The 17,969-nt window shown below is 42.3% G+C and overlaps 1 protein-coding gene across 1 annotated transcript in view; it reads left to right on the forward strand.

Moving 5' to 3' along the window:
- The window catches only part of LOC122790617 (protein GPR107-like), a 584,732-nt gene that overhangs the window by 423,475 nt on the left and 143,288 nt on the right, over positions 1–17,969 (forward strand). The window contains exon 7 of the mRNA XM_044058143.1: positions 17,514–17,582. Coding sequence (XP_043914078.1) covers positions 17,514–17,582 — 69 coding nt within the window. The remainder of the gene's footprint in view (positions 1–17,513; positions 17,583–17,969) is intronic.

A 17,969-nucleotide genomic window follows, 5' to 3' on the forward strand; every position in this document is an offset into this window, starting at 1 on the left:
AACCCCCTCCTGACAAAAGGCCTAGACTGGAGGAAGATTATCCTTCCTCTGACCAAGCATCCATTTCCTCAGCTAACTCTGAGGACCAGGATTATTCCTTCCCTCCTTATGAAGACTCAGATGCAGAAGAGTCCATTCCCTCCGTCTCCCCCCCCTGAAGACTACTCTTTTGGGGAAACTTTACACACCATGAGGGAACACTTCCACTGGTAAGGCCAAGATTACTCTGACTCTAAGAAAAGACTCCGTGAGTTTCTTCTTCTTCCACAGCATAGACCCCTTGCAATTCCTCCAGTTTTAGACATTTTGGATGATGTTTACACCGAATCTAGTCTAAACCCAGATTCCTTACCTCCTGCACCTGCTAAACCAGACATATACTACCGAGTTCCTGATTCTCATAAGTTTCTGTATGAAAGCCCTATTGCAGACCCCGAAACCATTTCCCAGGGTCCCAAAGGGGTTAAGGCCTCTACTGCTAAGAATCCACTACCTTCTGAAAGAGATTCCAGAGCATTGGAAAGATGGGGGAAGAAAGTGTATACGTCTGCCACTTTGGCCATGAGGGCCTTAAACTGCCAATTCCACATGCTAAAATACCAGCAGTACTTGATTACACAGTTAAAGCAGAAAATGATCCCTCAGACAGATCAACCTGATTTCAAAGAGATGCAGGATTGGCTGCATGCAGCAGAACAGGTGGGAAAGCATACCTTACAGTGTGGTTTTGATTCATTGGAAGCCTCATGTGGAGCAGCTGTCACGGGATCTGTAATACGTAGACATGCTTAGCTAAAAGAGCAAGCCTTACCAGAACATGTCAAAGCAAAGTTATTGGATGCTCCATTGCAGAAAGATGTGTTATTTGGTGTCAAAGCAGAGGAAGTTTTAAAGAAAATGGAAGAAAAGGCAAAATCTATGCAGACAGTTAAAGATTTTTTACAGGTACAACCTCCTCGTTTCAGCAGAAACTGGCCATCAAAAAACTGGTCCTTTCCTGCATCAGACAGACCCCAAAGGGGTAGGTACAGAGCCACAAGGTTCTTTCAGGCCTAGACAATGGCATACAACAACTCAGAGGTGGAGATGAAAGATCTCAACCCTTCAGGAAGCAAACACAATGCCTTCCCTCTTCACCTGCCAAGCAAAATTGCCCTGGCAGCACCTTTGGGAGGAAAGCTGGCTCTATTTCCACAAAATTGGCGCATCATAACAAAGGACAAATAGGTTCTGGATATTATTACCCGAGGCTACAGATTTCATTGTCACACTTTACCACGGATGAGAGGCATGCCAAATCTGCCTCCAAACCAATGGGCAGAGGCACAAATGCAAATTTCAGCTCTCATGGATATGAAAGCAATTCAAAAGGTACCTACAAAGGAGCAAGGTCAAGGTTTTTACTCAAGACTATTTCTAGTACCAATAAAGGACAAAGTCTGGAGACCCATTTTAGACCTCTCAATTCTAAACACATATCTGGAGGTACCCAAATTCAAAATGCTCACACTACAGCAGCTTCTTCCCATGCTGGGCAAGGAGTCTTGGCTGGTAATGTTGGACCTCAAAGAGGCATACCTGCATGTCCCTATCAGACAAGATTGCAGAAGATACCTCAGATTTTTGGCAGGTACAACGCATTATCAATTCTCTGCATTGCCCTTTGGCTTATCTACTGAGCCCAGAGTATTTACGAAATGCCTGGCATCAGTAATTGCATACTGCAGACAACGAGGAATACAAATTTATCCATATCTGGACGACTGCCTGATCCAAGAGGACAGCAAGGCCATTCTATTACAGCATCTGGCATTTGTAACAAAGCTGCTAAGTTGCCTAGGGTACACAGTAAACAAAAAGAAGTCAAAGCTAATACCCTCACAAGACATAATATCCCTGGGTGCCAGCTTAAATACAACGGCCCAGATGGCTTATCTCACGCCAGACAAACAAAAACAACTGACTCAATACTTCAAAAGATGGCAACTTTTACCCAGCTCACTGCAAGGAAAATCCTGCAGGCATTGGGGTTCATGGCATCCTGCATTCAACTAATTCCACATGCAAAGCTGCATATGAGGAAATTACAATGGTACCTGAAAAGTGTATGGACTCAACACAGGCACAGCCTCGAAACAAGTATACCTCTCATTCCCTGCCTTCAAAAAGAGTTCCTATGGTGGGCTCAAGCATGTCAAATAAACAAGGGTCTTCCTTTTGTCTTACCTCCAGCAAACCAAACTATGACAACAGATTCTTCAGACTACGCCTGGGGAGCTCACATGGCAGGACAGTGCATACAGGGCAAATGGTCTGCAAAACAAATGCATCTACACATCAACCAAAAGGAGATGCTAGCTGTGCAAAATGCACTGACAGCCTTCAAGGACCTCTTGCATCCAGGACAACTACTAATAAGGACAGACAGCACCACAGTTATATGGTACATAAACAAACAGGGAGGAACACACTCCTACCCTTTATGCCGACAGGCAGTGACCTTGTGGAACACAGCATTGACTTACCAAGTACAACTGCAAGCACAATTCCTGCCAGGAAAGGAAAACATATTGGCAGACGAATTAAGCAGAAATTTTGCAGATCCTCACGAGTGGAGACCACACCCACAAGTATTTTCAATGATAGCTCAAAGGTGGGGATGCCCAGGCATAGATCTATTTGCCTCCCCCAACAATTGCCAACTACAGAAATTTTGCACAAGGACTTATCATTCCCTAGCCTGGAAAGTGGACGCCCTTTCATTCAGTTGGACAGCATTGACAGTCTATGCCCTCCCACCACTACCTCTCTTGACCAAGGTATTACTGAAAGTCAGATCAGAGAGACCACAAATGATCATCATTGCTCCGGACTAGCCATGTCAGCACTGGTACCCATTACTAAGGACCTTGACTCACAGCCCTCCATGGATCTTACCTCAATTCCCACTTCTATTGACTCAGCAAAACTCTCAGATCCTTCACAGTCAGCTCAGGACTTTAAATTTAGCTGCATGGAGAATACCTTGAATTATCAATCAACACTTCTCTCAAAGGACGTCCTGAATGTCATTTTGGAGGCCAGGAGGCCCAGCACCAGAAAAACTTGCTCAGACAAATGGAAGCGATTTTGTGTGTGGAACCAGGCTAAAGGCCAAAAGCCTTGGATACCAAACATTCCTCAAATACTGCAATACTTAACTGAGATGCTACACAAAGGCCTTTCTTTCTCATCCATTAAGATCCATGCTTCAGCCTTTTCAGCTCAATACAATATGGATCCTCCCATATTCTCACACCCTTTCCTAAGGCAGTTTCTCAGAGGGGCTAAGAATATAAGACCCCCCAGAAAACCCCCAATGCCAGCTTGGGACCTCAACTTTGTTTTAGAAAAATTAACACTGCCTCCTTTCCAACCAGCCTTCTCAGCAGAAGTACAATACTTGTCATGGAAAACAGCTCTGTTGCTGGCTATCCCCTCAGCATGCAGGGTCTCAGAACTACAGGCACTTATGGCAGTGGAACCTTTCATCATTTTCCATCAGGACAGAGTCTCTTTACGAACTAACCCTACCTTTATGCCAAAGGTAGTATCCAGTGTGGCTTTGAATCAGACAATTCATTTACCCACCTTTTTATCCAAACCCCCAGAATAAAGGAGAAAGACTCCTTCACTCTTTGGACATTCACAGACAGCTACGTTACTATTTGGATAAGACAAAGACCTTCAGAAAAACTGACCAACTCTTTGTATCCTATGCTACAGGTTCACAAGGAAAGGCTATTTCAAAACAGACCATCTCCAAATGGATAGCACATTGTATCCGCTTGTGCTACTCGCACCATGGGAAAGCAGTGCCTCTTAATATTGGGTCCCATTCTACCAGGGCAACAGCAACCTCAGCAGCCTTTCTCAGTTGGGTTCCAACCAAGGACATTCTGGAGGCAGCTACTTGGAGTTCAGTGCACACCTTTACCAAGCACTACCACCTTCCATTATACTCAAAAAACAGAGCTAGTTTTGCCACTGCTGTTCTGCAGGGCATCCTAGCTTCACCTAACCCAGTTTAGTAGCAGCCACCCATCCATAGCTTTGGGATTCAACCCAAGTGTGATGACTGCAGCAGTATAACACGATGAACATAGTACAGTTTTGTACCTACCATAAATGTAGATGTTCGAGTGTATATACTGCTGCAGTCCAGGTTACCCTCCCACCATCCCCTCTACATACCAGGGTGTTGGTTATAACTCCATGTACATCAGTCAATTGGATGCATGTCTATATGGTGTATTTGCTAACAGCTAGTACTATTGTTTATCTACTAAGGTATTTTTGCATAGTTATTTGTATTGCCTTCCTAGTTGGGGGCACCTGACATCTGGGGCAAGAAAAACTGAAGAAAATGGCGTCGGCTTCCTCTTTTATCCCCCTGTCGCTCTGACGTCAGGGAAGAAGCGACGACAACCGATGCCGGACCAAGACTTTGGGATTCGTCCGACTGCGGGACTGCCTGACGGCAGGATAACCCAAGTGTGATGACTGCAGCCATATATACACTCTAACATCTACATTTATGGTAGGTACAAAACTGTACTTTCATCGTGTTACCCTGCTGCAGTCATCACACTTGGGTTATCCTGCCGTCAGGCAGTCCTGCAGTCGGCCTGAGTTCCAAAGTCTTGGTCCGGCATCGGTTGCTGTCGCTTCTTCCCTGACGTTAGTGCGCCAGGGGGTATATAAGAGGCATCCAACGCCATTTTCTTCAGTCTTTTCTTGCCGCGCGGTGCCCAAAGCAGAAGCGGTTCGCAAGTGCCGGTCGGCTGACACCTGAGATTTTCAAATCTAATTTCAGTCCGAAGTCTTCAGTAAAGCTAAGTACCCCATTGGGGAACCTTTTCTTGCCTCAGTCCGATGTCAGAAAAAGTTAACAATTGCATTTCCTCATAAGGACTTCCATTCTTATTGTATTCCTTGCCTAGGCCCAGACCACGATGTCACAGGTTGTCGGTTTTGTGCTAGGTTTAATAAACTAACTATCAAACGCCGTTTTGACTTCACACGACATTACTTTGGTAGGAAATTTAATTATATCATGCCGTCGTAGCAGCCGACGACCGGCATGCATAAAAAACGCAAGGATAAGGACAGGCAGCCTAGGATCAAGCCAGACTCCGAGGCCTCTGCCGGGCCTGTCGCCGGTTCTCCAGTTTTCAGTGAGGCGCCTACTCAGCCCCTGACGACCGCAGAATTGGGACCCCAGACAGCTGTGGATTCTCAAGCGGAGTGTACTAGGCCGATGCAGCCATCTTCATTAGGCCCTTCCGACACCGGAGCAGAAGGAGACCCCGGTGCAGTGGAAACACCTTCGGTTGCAGAAGGTGTCTTCAGACCGACTACACTCACCATTAAATCTTATGCTAAGCTTAAAACTCCATTAAAACCAAAAAAGACTGTACATCAGTCTACAGTTCAAGGCCCCATGCTTAAGATGGCTGAAGATTTGATTACCCTAATCAGGGGTTCCCATCCCCTTCCAGATAAAAGACCAAGACAAGAGGAGGATTATACTTCCTCTGACCAGGTTTCAGTTTCCTCTGATTCTTCTGAGGAACAGGATTACACATTTCCCCCTTATGAAGACTGTATCCCCTCAGCATCTCCCCCTGAAGACTACTCCTTTGGGGAAACTTTACATACCATGAGGGAACATTTCCACTGGGAAGGCCAGGACTACTCTGATTCTAAGAAAAGGCTCCGAGAGTTCCTTTTACTACCCCAGCACAGACCACTTGCTATCCCTCCAGTTTTAGATATTGTGGATGATGTTTACTTGGAGTCTAGTCTAAATCCCGACTCTCTACCTGCTGCTCCAGCCAAACCAGACCGATACTACAGAGTACCTGACTCACACAAATTCCTTTATAAAAGCCCTGTGGCTGACCCAGAAACAATTTCCCAGGGTCCCAAGGGGGCTAAAGCTTCTATGGCTAAAAATCCTGTGCCCTCTGAAAGGGATTCCAGAGTCCTAGATAGATGGGGAAAGAAAATATACACCTCAGCAACTCTGGCTATGAGAGCATTAAATTGTCAGTTTCACATGCTGAAATATCAGCAATTCCTAATGTCTCAATTAAAACAAAAAATGAGCACACATACTGAACAGTCTGAATTCAAGGAAATGCAGGATCTGTTGCATGCAGCTGAACAGGTGGGCAAACATACTTTACAATGTGGATTTGATTCATTGGAAGCTTCCTGTAGAGCAGCTGTTACTGGGTCTGTCATACGTAGACATGCTTGGGTAAAAGCACAAACCCTAACTGATCATGTTAAAGCAAAATTATTGGATGCACCTTTACAGCAGGATGTATTATTTGGTGTCAAATCAGAAGAGGTCTTAAAGAAAATGGAGGATAAGGCAAAGTCTATGCAGATGGTCAAGGATTTTTTACAGGTACAACTCCCTCATTTCAGCAGAAATTGGCCAGCAAAAAACTGGTCCTTTCCAGCTTCTGACAGATCACAGAGGGGCAAATACAGACGCCCAAGGGGCAGAGGTCAGTCACAAGGCCCTTACAAACCTCGCCAATGGGGTACTGCTACCCAGAAAGGAGGAGAAGACAGGCCCCAAGCTAGCAGAAGACAAAACACAATGACTCAATCCTCAAACTACCAAGCAAATCTCTCCTGGCAGCTCCCTTTGGAGGAAAATTAGCATTTTTTGCAGACAACTGGCACATCATCACAAAAGACAAATGGGTCCTAAACATTGTCTCACAAGGATACAGATTCCACTTTCATACCTTGCCAAGGAAAAAGGAATGCCAAACCTGCCACCAAATCAATGGGCAGAGGCACAAAAACAAATTACAGCTCTCATGGACATGAGAGCCATTCACTAGGTACCTACACAGGAGCAAGGACAAGGATTTTACTCAAGACTCTTTCTAGTCCCAAGAAAAGACAAAGCATGGAGACCCATTCTGCATCTTTCCGTTCTGAACACCTATCTGCAAGTACCAAAATTCAAGATGCTAACACTACAGCAGCTTCTTCCCATGCTGGGCAAGAATGCTTGGCTAGTAACGTTGGACCTCAAGGAGGCATACCTGCATGTTCCTATCAGACAAAATTGCAGAAGATACCTCCACTTCATTGCAGGTTCAACGCATTATCAATTCTCTGCACTGCCCTTTGGCTTATCTACTGCGCCCAGGTTCTTCACAAAATGCCTGGCACCAGTAATTGCATACTGCAGACAAAAAGGAATTCAAATATACCCATATCTGGACGACTGCCTTATTCAAGCAGAACGCAAGGACATTCTTTTAAAGCATCTGGCATTTGTCAAACACCTTCTAAGTTGCCTAGGGTACACAATAAACAAAAAGAAATCAAAACTAGTGCCCTCACGAAACATAATATTCCTGGGTGCAAGCTTGAATATAATGGCTCAGATATCTTATCTCACACCAGACAAGCAACAACAGCTGACTCAATATTTCAAAATAATGGCAACAAAGACCCAACTCCCTGCAAGAAAAAAATCTGCAGGCCTTAGGATTCATGGCGTCTTGCATACTACTAATACCATTTGCAAAACTGCATATGAGGAAATTACAATGGTACATGAAAAGCGTATGGACTCAGCACAGCCACAGCTTGGAAACAATGATGCCACTCATTCCCTGCCTTCAACAGGAGTTTCTATGGTGGGCACAGGCATGTCACCTCAACAAGGGTCAGCCTTTCACCTTACCCACAGCCAGGTAAATTATGACAACAGATGCATCGGACTGTGCCTGGGGAGCACACATGACAGGACAGTGCATTCAGGGCAAATGGACTATAGATCAAAGGCATCTGCTTATCAATCAAAAAGAAATGCTAGCACTACAGAATGCCCTAACAGCTTCCAAGGACCTCTTACACCCAGGACAACTAATAATAAAGACGGACAATACCACAGTAATGTGGTACATAAATAAGCAAGGGGGCACACATTCCTACCCTCCATGCAGGCAAGCAATGACCTTGTGGAACACAGCACTGTCTTACCAGGTTCAATTGCAAGCACAATTCCTGCCAGGAAAGAAAAACACATTGGCAGATGACCTAAGCAGAAACATCATGGATCCACACTTGTGAAAACTAGATCCCCAAGTATTTGCAATGATAGCTCAAAAATAGGGACGCCCAGACATAGATCTGTTTGCCAGCCCCCAAAACTACCAACTTCAAAAATTTTGCACAAAGACATTCCATCCACAAGCTTGGAAAGTGGACGCCCTCTCATTCAGTTGGAAAACATTAGCAGTGTATGCCTTTCCTTCACTGCCTCTTCTAGCAAAGGTACTGCTGAAAGTCAGATTAGAGAGGCCACAAATGATAGTCATTGCACCAGACTGGCCACGCCAGCATTGGTATCCAATTCTAAGGAACATGGCCCACGGCCCACCATGGATTTTACCACAAATTCCTCACCTACTCACCCAGCGAGACAATCAGATTCTACACAGCCAGCTCAAGACTTTAAACCTGGCTACATGGCAAATTACCTAAACAACCAGCCAACTCCTCTATCCAAAGCTGTTATGGATGTCATTCTGGAGGCCAGGAGGCCCAGCACCAGGAAAACCTATTCAGACAAATGGAAAAGATTTTGCGCCTGGAACCAGGCTAAAGGCCAAAATCCCCTTGATCCAAACATTCCTCAGATTCTACAATATTTAACTGAGATGTTGCACAAAGGACTTTCCTTTTCATCTGTTAAGATCCACGCCTCCGCAATTTCAGCTCATTACAACACGGATCCTCCTTTATTCTCACATCCCCTCCTAAGACAGTATCTCAGAGGGGCTAAGAACATAAGACTGCCCAGGAGAGCACCAACACATACTTGGGATCTCAACTTTGTTCTGGAAAAGCTTACACTGCAGCCCTTTGAACCAGCGTTTTCAGCTGATTTAAAATTTCTTTCATGGAAAACTGCTCTGCTACTAACAGTAACCTCAGCTAGAAGAGTCTCAGAGCTACAGGCACTAATGGCAGTGGAGCCTTTCCTCATTTTTCATCAAGACAGAGTCTCTCTACGAACTAACCCTTCCTTTATGCCAAAGGTGGTATCCAGTGTGGCCCTAAACCAAACCATTCATTTGCCCACCTTTTTCCCAAATCCCCAGAACAAAGGAGAAAGACTCCTGCACTCTTTGGACATTCACAGGCAATTACATTACTACTTGGATAAAACTAAGGCTTTCAGAAAATCTGACCAGCTCTTTGTAGCCTATGCTGCAGGATCACAAGGAAAAGCTATCTCAAAACAGACCATTTCTAAATGGATAGGGCATTGCGTACGTTTCTGCTACACGCATCATGGGAAACCGGTACCTGCTAACATTAGGTCCCACTCCACCAGGGCTACACTTACATCAGCAGCCTTTCTCAGGGGAGTGCCAACCAAGGATATTCTGGAAGCTGCAACTTGGAGTTCAGTGCACACCTTCACCAAACACTATCACTTACCCCTATATTCTAAGACTAGAGCTGGTTTTGCCACTGCAGTTTTGCAGGGCCTACTAGCTTCTTCTAACCCTGTTTAACTCCACCACCCATCCTTAGCTTTGGGATTCAACCCAAGTGTGATGACTGCAGCAGGGTAACACGATGAACATAGTACAGTTTTGTACCTACCATAAATGTAGATGTTTGAGTGTTCACCCTGCTGCAGTCCAGGTTACCCTCCCTCCATCCCCTCTGAACTACTGAACTTATCTATACCACTCTATCCTATACAATCTCTGTGGTGTATTTGCTTGTGCCTGAAGGTATTGTTTTATTTTTATATAGCTATATATATATATATATATATATATATTGCCTACCTGTTGGGGGCACCTGACATCTGGGGCAAGAAAAACTGAAGAAAATGGCATCGGATGCCTCTTGTATACCCCTGGCGCACTGACGTGAGGGAAGAAGCAACAGCAACCGACGCCGGGCCAAGACTTTGGAACTCAGGCCGACTGCGGGACCGCCTGACGGCAGGATAAACCCAAGTGTGATGACTGCAGCAGGGTGAACACTCGAACATCTACATTTATGGTAGGTACAAAACTGTACTTTCTATGGCTGCCATGATAACATTATTGGACGCTTACACATGTGAATCCTGCAGTGGGCATTATCAGTTCAATGGTTGTTACAGCAGCATCCATCTCTCTCATCCCATAAAACTGTTAAGGGTTTGGAAAAACTTTCTTATCTGATGGCTCCATTCTCCAGTAGTCTACCAAGGTCATCCCTTCATTCTTCCCCCTTCAAACACCATGCTGACCACAGGCCTCTCCCATTTGGGGTGGGGGATATTTTCTGGGGTGGACGGTCCAAGGAACGTGGTCATCTTAGGAGACCAAATTGATATTTGCATCCTGGAGGTGAGAGGTGTTCTAGTGTTGCAAGCACTGCACCGCTTCCTTCCTTCCGGGATCATTGCAATTCAAACGGACAATATGTCCGTGGTTTGATACAACAGCAAGCAAGGGAGAACCAGATTTTACCCAGGGTATCAAGAAGCAATGAGAGGGAAGCAATGGGTGATGTCTACCTTTGAACAACAACATAAACAGCACTTTTTCAGTGCTGGTTGTTTTCTGTTTTTTTTTTCAATATTTGTATGCATTACTATCCTATGACCTTAGTTATTCATCTGTCAGTATTCATTTATCTGTCAAAGTTTTCTCTTTTTCTTTCATTGCAGTCTCATGTTAAAATGTTTGTGGGGGTTTTGTACAAAAGGTCTCCAAGTAAACTGGTGGACCCTCCTTAAGATCCTAATTGTGTGTTGAAAAGCTAACATTTAAACCAGCTAACCTGGCTGACTTTAGGTTCTTAACATGTAAAACAGTTTTACTGATTGCTCTGACATCTGCAAGAAAAGTATCTGGATTGTATGCTCTTATGGTGAGTCAACCCCATCTCATTATCCACAGGGACAGTGTTTCTTTGAGAACTAATCTTTATTTTATGTCTTAAGTGGTATCCAAGTTTACTTTAAGCCAAACTATTCATCTCATTTTTTTTTTTTTACTGAATCTAAAAATGAGAGAGTAAGGATACTCCATACCTTGAATATCCACAGATAACTAGTGCTATTTTGGTATAACTAAATCTTTCAAATCTTTGGATCTTGTAGAGGTAAGAAAAAGGGACAGCCTGACTCGAAACAGACCATTTCCAAAGGGATATCTTAGTCTCTTTATTACCATTTATTGTACTTGTGACGACCCACCACTGGACCAGTAATCAAGGAGCCTCAATCCTCACCACTGGCACCTGTGGGGATGTTCACTGGGAGGATAATAATTACATGCACAGTATTTAAAAGATGCAGCTCTCTGTATCAAGTGCAATTTTCCCTTAAGAACACACACCACAGTCAGTCCAGGACTGGTTTCTCCCTCTTTCTCCAGATCCCCATTAAGACTCTCCAGTGGCACAGCTGTACAGTTGAGTCCTTAGCCAGGGTTCCAAGCAGAGTCCTTAGCCAGGGTTCCAAGCATAGTCCTCCAATACTGTCTATTCAACCAGTGCTTCACACACACACACACACACACACACACACACACACACACACACACACACACACACACACACACCCACACCCACACCCACACCCACACCCACACACACACACACACACACACACACACACACACACACCTGGAAAGGCTGGCACAGGTTTACTAGCTATGCCTTCTGCTCAGACTGTAAGCTGGGTACCACTGCCACCAGAACACCTCACAGCTATTTTAAGGCCCTTAACAAAGGTTGTCCAGTTTTACTGTGTAATGTTAATATTAATACAAATGGTAGTTTGACCAGTAGAAAGGTGATTAGGAGTGGCCCACACAGTGTCACCAAATAAATATGTAAGTACTCTCAATTTAAATATCTGTACAAAAATCAACCACAATGAAATGTTTATGTATATTTAATTTTAAATAATAAAATAAAGCAATATTAAATATATATTCAAAGTGACATCAGAGTTCACTTCACAAGAAACATTTAAAATAACATTGCAGGACAGGCTCAGACAAATAAAGAAAAACAATATCTAAACCAAGTTTCACTATATTCCTGACTGAATCTAAAAGAATTACTATACCCTAATAACTTGCTTCATTGACCAAAGCAGATGATGTGGTAAATTGTTCTTGTCGGGCACAGGACACAATACAGAATGCTCTGTCTCTTTAAGACTCTTCTCAAAATATTATGTAAAAAATAATGCTGGGATACCTTGCGGAATTACAGCATTTTTGGTTGTCTGACTTATAGTTCCCATGCAAAACCCACATTAGTGGAAGCTGGCAGGACTTTTACCTGTAAAAAATATACACACAAGGGCTTTTGCTCAGATCTTTGGCAGGTGCTGGAAGTCGTAAAACAATTGCTTACCTCATGCTTCCAGAGTAGTGATTAGTTCACACCAAAGATAATCCAGAAAGCTTCCTAGTACATACTTTGTGTCTCTGGCTGCATTGAAACCTGTGAGATAGCATTATTATGGCCTAGCCTAAAAAGTGATTAAATTTCAGAAAGTTTTCTAAAGTTTGCTGGACTGAGGTTAAATAAATAAATAGTTATAGTAGTACATGTACCTTTGTGTTCTCTCCAGTAAGGCATGCTGTGTGTACATTTCAAACACAGCACTTTACAAATACCTTTTCAACACAAATGTCTGTGCAAATCAGTTTGATATACACATGACATACAGTTCTAATATATTTTGTAACACAAGTGTCTTGTATGAAAAAGTTCTAATACATTTGTAACACAAGCACCTTTTATAAATCAGCTTGATTTTCACAAATAACATATAATTACAAAATCCCAGTTAGCTGTGCTGTGGCAGTACTTTCTTTCCTCACAATACTCACAGTAATAAAACTATTCCAGACAGGGAAGAGGCCCACTCTACTATGGCTTTGGCTTGGTTTATGGCTTTTTTGAAAGGATTGGATTCCAGAAGTACTCTAGAAGATGCCATTTTGTCCTCTGTACATACTTTTACAAAGCGCTTCATGCTTGACTCCTTCTCTAGGTCCAAGTCAAGCTTTGCTAGGACCATTGTCCAGGGGCTTCTGGACTATTCTCCTTCCACCTCCCAAATGTAATAAGCTAGGGTAATCTGCCTGTATAGCTAAGGCTACTGCACCAGTGATTAATGTTATTAACATAGTACAGTTGTGTAAGTAAACTTACCCTAACAGTAGCTGTTTGAATAATCACTGTTGCAGTAGCCTCTGTCAAGCACCCTTGTTTTTTGCTGAGTTTTTTTATGCTAGGGTTTGGACATTTTATTTTGTTCTTAGCATTGTCTTTTCAGGATCAGCCTCCCTCTTTCTGTTGGTAGAAACAGAGCAGAGCTACAGACCACTTGCCTATCTCTTCAACTCCCTGTGGTGTAGCAGTAATGGCTACTAAGTATTGCAAGTCAGACATATCCTCAGGGGCTGTTCCAGTATCTTTTATAGGTTGTATAAATATTGACCTGATGGATACAGGTGAGTAGTTCCAGGCATTAGCAACCTTGTACGAGTACAGACAATGCCAAGTAGATTTGATAGGTTTGTAGACAGGAGTTTTGGTCACTGGATTGCAGTGACTGACTGGGAATATAGTTTTGTAGAGTGTTTAGTGCTGAACATGCAGATGGATGCTGAATAATTTTATACGTAGTAAGTAGTTTTGTTCATGTTGGGTGATGAGGCAGTTCTAACCATTTTAGGTTTTTTGGTGCTGTACAGTGATAGGTTCTGAAAGGAGTATTTGCTGCAAATTTAGCAGCTTTGTTCTAGCATTGTTCAAGTTATAATTTTTGTGAAGCCTGGTGGTTAGGGTGGATGGGATCCACCATAAAGAAGTGTGAGGAGCAGATAAGTAGTAGCAAGCATTGTTTCATTTGCGTCTGTGAAAAAGTTTTTGGCTCTGTAAAGCATTCCTAGTTTTTGATGAGTTTTTCTTATGCAATTTTGTATATGCAGGTGGAATGTAAGATTTTCATACATTATCACCCTTAATTTGCAATGAGAAGTGACTTAAATCAGTGTATTATCAAGAAAGAGGACTTTAAATATTGTTTTTCCCATGAGAGGGGATTTTAGGGGAAAAAGTAGTAGTTTAGTCTTTTTTGGGTTGAGCATGAGTTGTTATGAAGCCATGTTTCAGTGGCTGTTAAAGCTTCCCAAGTAATTTTTTTGAGGTGTACCATGTTGTCAGATGAAAAATGAGTGAAATCATCTGCATATTGTATTTAGGTGGCCTGTCATGGGGATGTATAGTGGGTGTTAATGAAAATGTTAGAGGAGGGGGCCAAGGATTTAGCCTTGTGCTACACTAGTGGTGACTGGGAGGTAAGGAGAGTGTGGAATGACATTTTTTACTCACTGATAGTTATTGGACTGCTAGCTTTTGAACCACAAATGGGTGGGCTGAGAGAGACCTAGTGAGGACATTTTAAGTAGTTTACAGTGACAAAGCTGTGTTGAAGCCTGTAGACAAGTGTATAAATAAGGAATAGACTAGTTTGCATTATCTCTAGCTTTGACAGTATCTATACAGGTTAGAAGGGCAGTGCTAGTACTATGGATAGGCCGGAAGCCATGTTGTATAGGCGTTAGGAGTTCTTCCTCCAGGAGATAGTCAAGCAAATGATTTTAAATAACATTTTTAAGTAATTTGGCGAGGGGCGATAAGATTGCTTTAAGTCTAATGTTATTAATGTCTGTTGAATTTCATCCTTTGTGTATAAGGATAATGTGTGACTTTTTCCAGAGGTAGGGAAAGTGGGATTCCTTCATTGACCTGTTTTATAAAGATTGAACAGGATAGGCGATGCTGTTGGCTGCTATTTTTAGCTACTTGCTTGGAAGGTCATCAGCTGAAGAAGAGCATGGTTTAAGTTTGAGTTGTTTTATATAAGACGTGCGCAAGTGTTTAAAGGTGAAAGTGGATATAGTGATAAGTGGCTGTTGGGCAGGGTTGGGATTAGATGTTGAGGAATCCTGGGTTAGAGATGCCATAGTATCTATAAAATAAGAGTTGAACTGTGTTGCAGTTTCATGTTGTAAATTATCGGGAGAGGTGCTTAGATTGAATTTTTGGCCAGGATGTGAGTTCTTTTAATGGATGCCCAAACTTTTAGGGTTGTGTTTAGTATTATTTTGGAAGCTATTATAGTGTCATTTTTTGTCTTCATTTATTTGCTTTTTACTACGATTGTGAATATTGAGGTGTTTTATATTTTTGCCAGTCTTTCCACATTTTTTCCTCTGCCATTAGCATTCTACTCTTTTTGGATAGCCAAATTGCATTATTTGTTTTTAGCCTCTTCCTTCTAGGATGTGCAAGGCTGTTTAGGATATTTAGAAAAATTGTATTGAACTGATTTACAGCATCGTATAAGAGAAGGATTTTTAGGAAGTTCCATTGTAGGATATCTTCCAGTATAGCTGTATTGTTGCCAGTATGGATGTAAAGGACAGTAATACATATGTAGAATTTATTTTGAGGAAAGCAATAAGTAGCTCAGCTGAATTGAATATTCAAGCAAAGTTAGCTTCCAGTATGACTGCTTATGCCGAAAGTGAGGCAGAGTTACAAGGGGATAGTGTTTTTAGAAGTACTGTACATTTACAAATAAGGGAGCACAGTTTGAACAATGAGGGAATATGATTTGGGGGTCAGGTTGGGTATGTACTATGTTTCTGTCTTTGAGGTGGTTATACCTTCATGGAGCAGCACCCTCCCACAGAAGTAGTTTTGGCAGCAATAGGATAAGTCATGATGGGATAAAACTAAACTGAACGCCGATTAGGTTACAATGGCTGTATCCTTAAGAGATGTACAGAAGTCACATCAGCTTAGCCTTCCAGTCATCTGTTAACGCTTCGTGGGTATAACATGGAGAAGGGTTAATGGCGTATAAAAATTTACATTGTAATATTTCCAGAATCTTAGCACATTTTCTTGAAAAGAAACTCAATGTATCTACAACATTAGCACATTTTCTTGAAAAAAAACTGACAAAGGTAGTTGATGAAGCACAAATAATGTACGAGAAACAAGACATGGCTGTCCTGTGAATTTTCTTATGCTTCATGTGGCAGCCTCCTTTTTATTGTCAGTGCATAATTGGAATTGTGTATATACAGTTATTGCATTGTGACAGTAAATGGCCATTATTCCTGTGGAATCAGTACTTCAAAACCATGTGGTCAACACCATATGATCGAAGTATTAAAACTTCGAAAATGTAATAAAAAAACAAAAGTAACTGCTGTCAGCAGGTATGCAAGCCCCCGTGCACCCCCACATGGGGGGCTGCTCCCCTCATACCCCCCCCTACTTAAATATACCAACTCCAAGATTGCCCTTTAATGGAGTTAAGCGCAGGAAAGGGAAGGTTTCCGACACTGTAGCGCAATCTCGGAGTTGGTATATTTAAGTAGTGGGGGTGTGTGGCCGGTACAGCCCCCCACATGGGTGGTGCAGGGGGGCTTGCCCCCCTGCCTATACCCTTAACTTTACTTTTTTTTTAATACATTTTTTTGGAACATTTGAAAATGTAATTAATTGTTCGATCGTTAAAGTTCGACCTTTTAGTGATTCGAACAATTGCATTTTTGATGTTCCAGTAGGAATCCGGTGCCTGATTTTGGATGACTTGACTAGCTTGATGGATTTTTTTGAAGTTGTTTTAGGTTCCTGAATGAGTCCTTGACTGCTAAAGAGTCCTCTGTGGGGGGGCATGAGAGTATAGGCAGTGCGCTGGGTCCAACTCTGCATGCTGAGATAGGATGTGAGAATTTAGTAGGGAAGCTTGATCTGTAGTGGTGCATGGACAGCTATTTGGTTCTGATACCAGAAAAGGAATGCCTGGGTGCAGCTTTTAGTGCCCTTGGTTAGGATTAAATACACTCTGCATTTTATATCATTCCATGTCAGACCATAAATACTGCTGGTGAATTAGCAGCAAAAGTCTTCATGGCTTCATACTGGAAATCGGTCGCCAGATCATCTTGCCTTGGTTTACTTCTTCCAGACATTCCTAGAAAGCATATGGATTTCTGGATTAGTGGAAGAGAAATTGGTTGCCAGTTCATCTTGCCTGGGTTTACTTCTTCCAGATATTCCTAGAAAGCATATGGATTTCTGGATTAGTGGAAGAAGTTGAGTGATTATTAGGTGGTTATTGGTGTGAAGAATATAATAATAGCCCACCAGTGGTTTTCAGTTCTGACCTAGAAAAAGGCAAAATTATTTTTGAATCGAATGTTTAATGTGAACATACATAATTGTACAGAACATGTTGTAGCTTTAGTTTACTCTCTCACCAACCCAGTGGACTTAAAACATTTATTTGCTTTCTTGTAAATAGTAGTATTTAGCAGTACTTGGATAACAAATGATATATTTACAAGTACACTTTTTTGTTTGTTCAGGTTCAGAAGCCTCCATCGTCATCAACTTTCTTTCCTATGCATAATAACATTGGGACATATTCATTCCAGGTATGCATTTCTTTAAAAATCTAGACATTTTTTTCCCTGGTTTTGTGTGTGTATGTATATGCACATATGCTTGTGTGTGTGTGTGTGTGTGTGTGTGTGTGTGTGTGTGTGTGTGTGTGTGTGTGTGTGTGTGTCAAACAAGAATGCCTCAATAAGTGTATAGAAGGCCTGCTATGGAAACATCTTACTGTCTATTGTATCAGCCAGTAAGGGGATTCCAGGATTGACCTTCCATAATGGATATCCCCTACCCAGATGAAAGGGTCAGGTATGGGTAGGAGCATGTGTGTGTGTGTATATATATATATATATATATATATATATATATATATATATATATATATATATATGCGTGTGTGTGTACCTATATCTATCTAAAATTATATC

This window comes from Protopterus annectens, chromosome 16.part0 (genome assembly GCF_019279795.1).
Source record: "Protopterus annectens isolate FY-2018-M chromosome 16.part0, PAN1.0, whole genome shotgun sequence".
NCBI classification, from domain to species: domain Eukaryota; kingdom Metazoa; phylum Chordata; order Ceratodontiformes; family Protopteridae; genus Protopterus; species Protopterus annectens.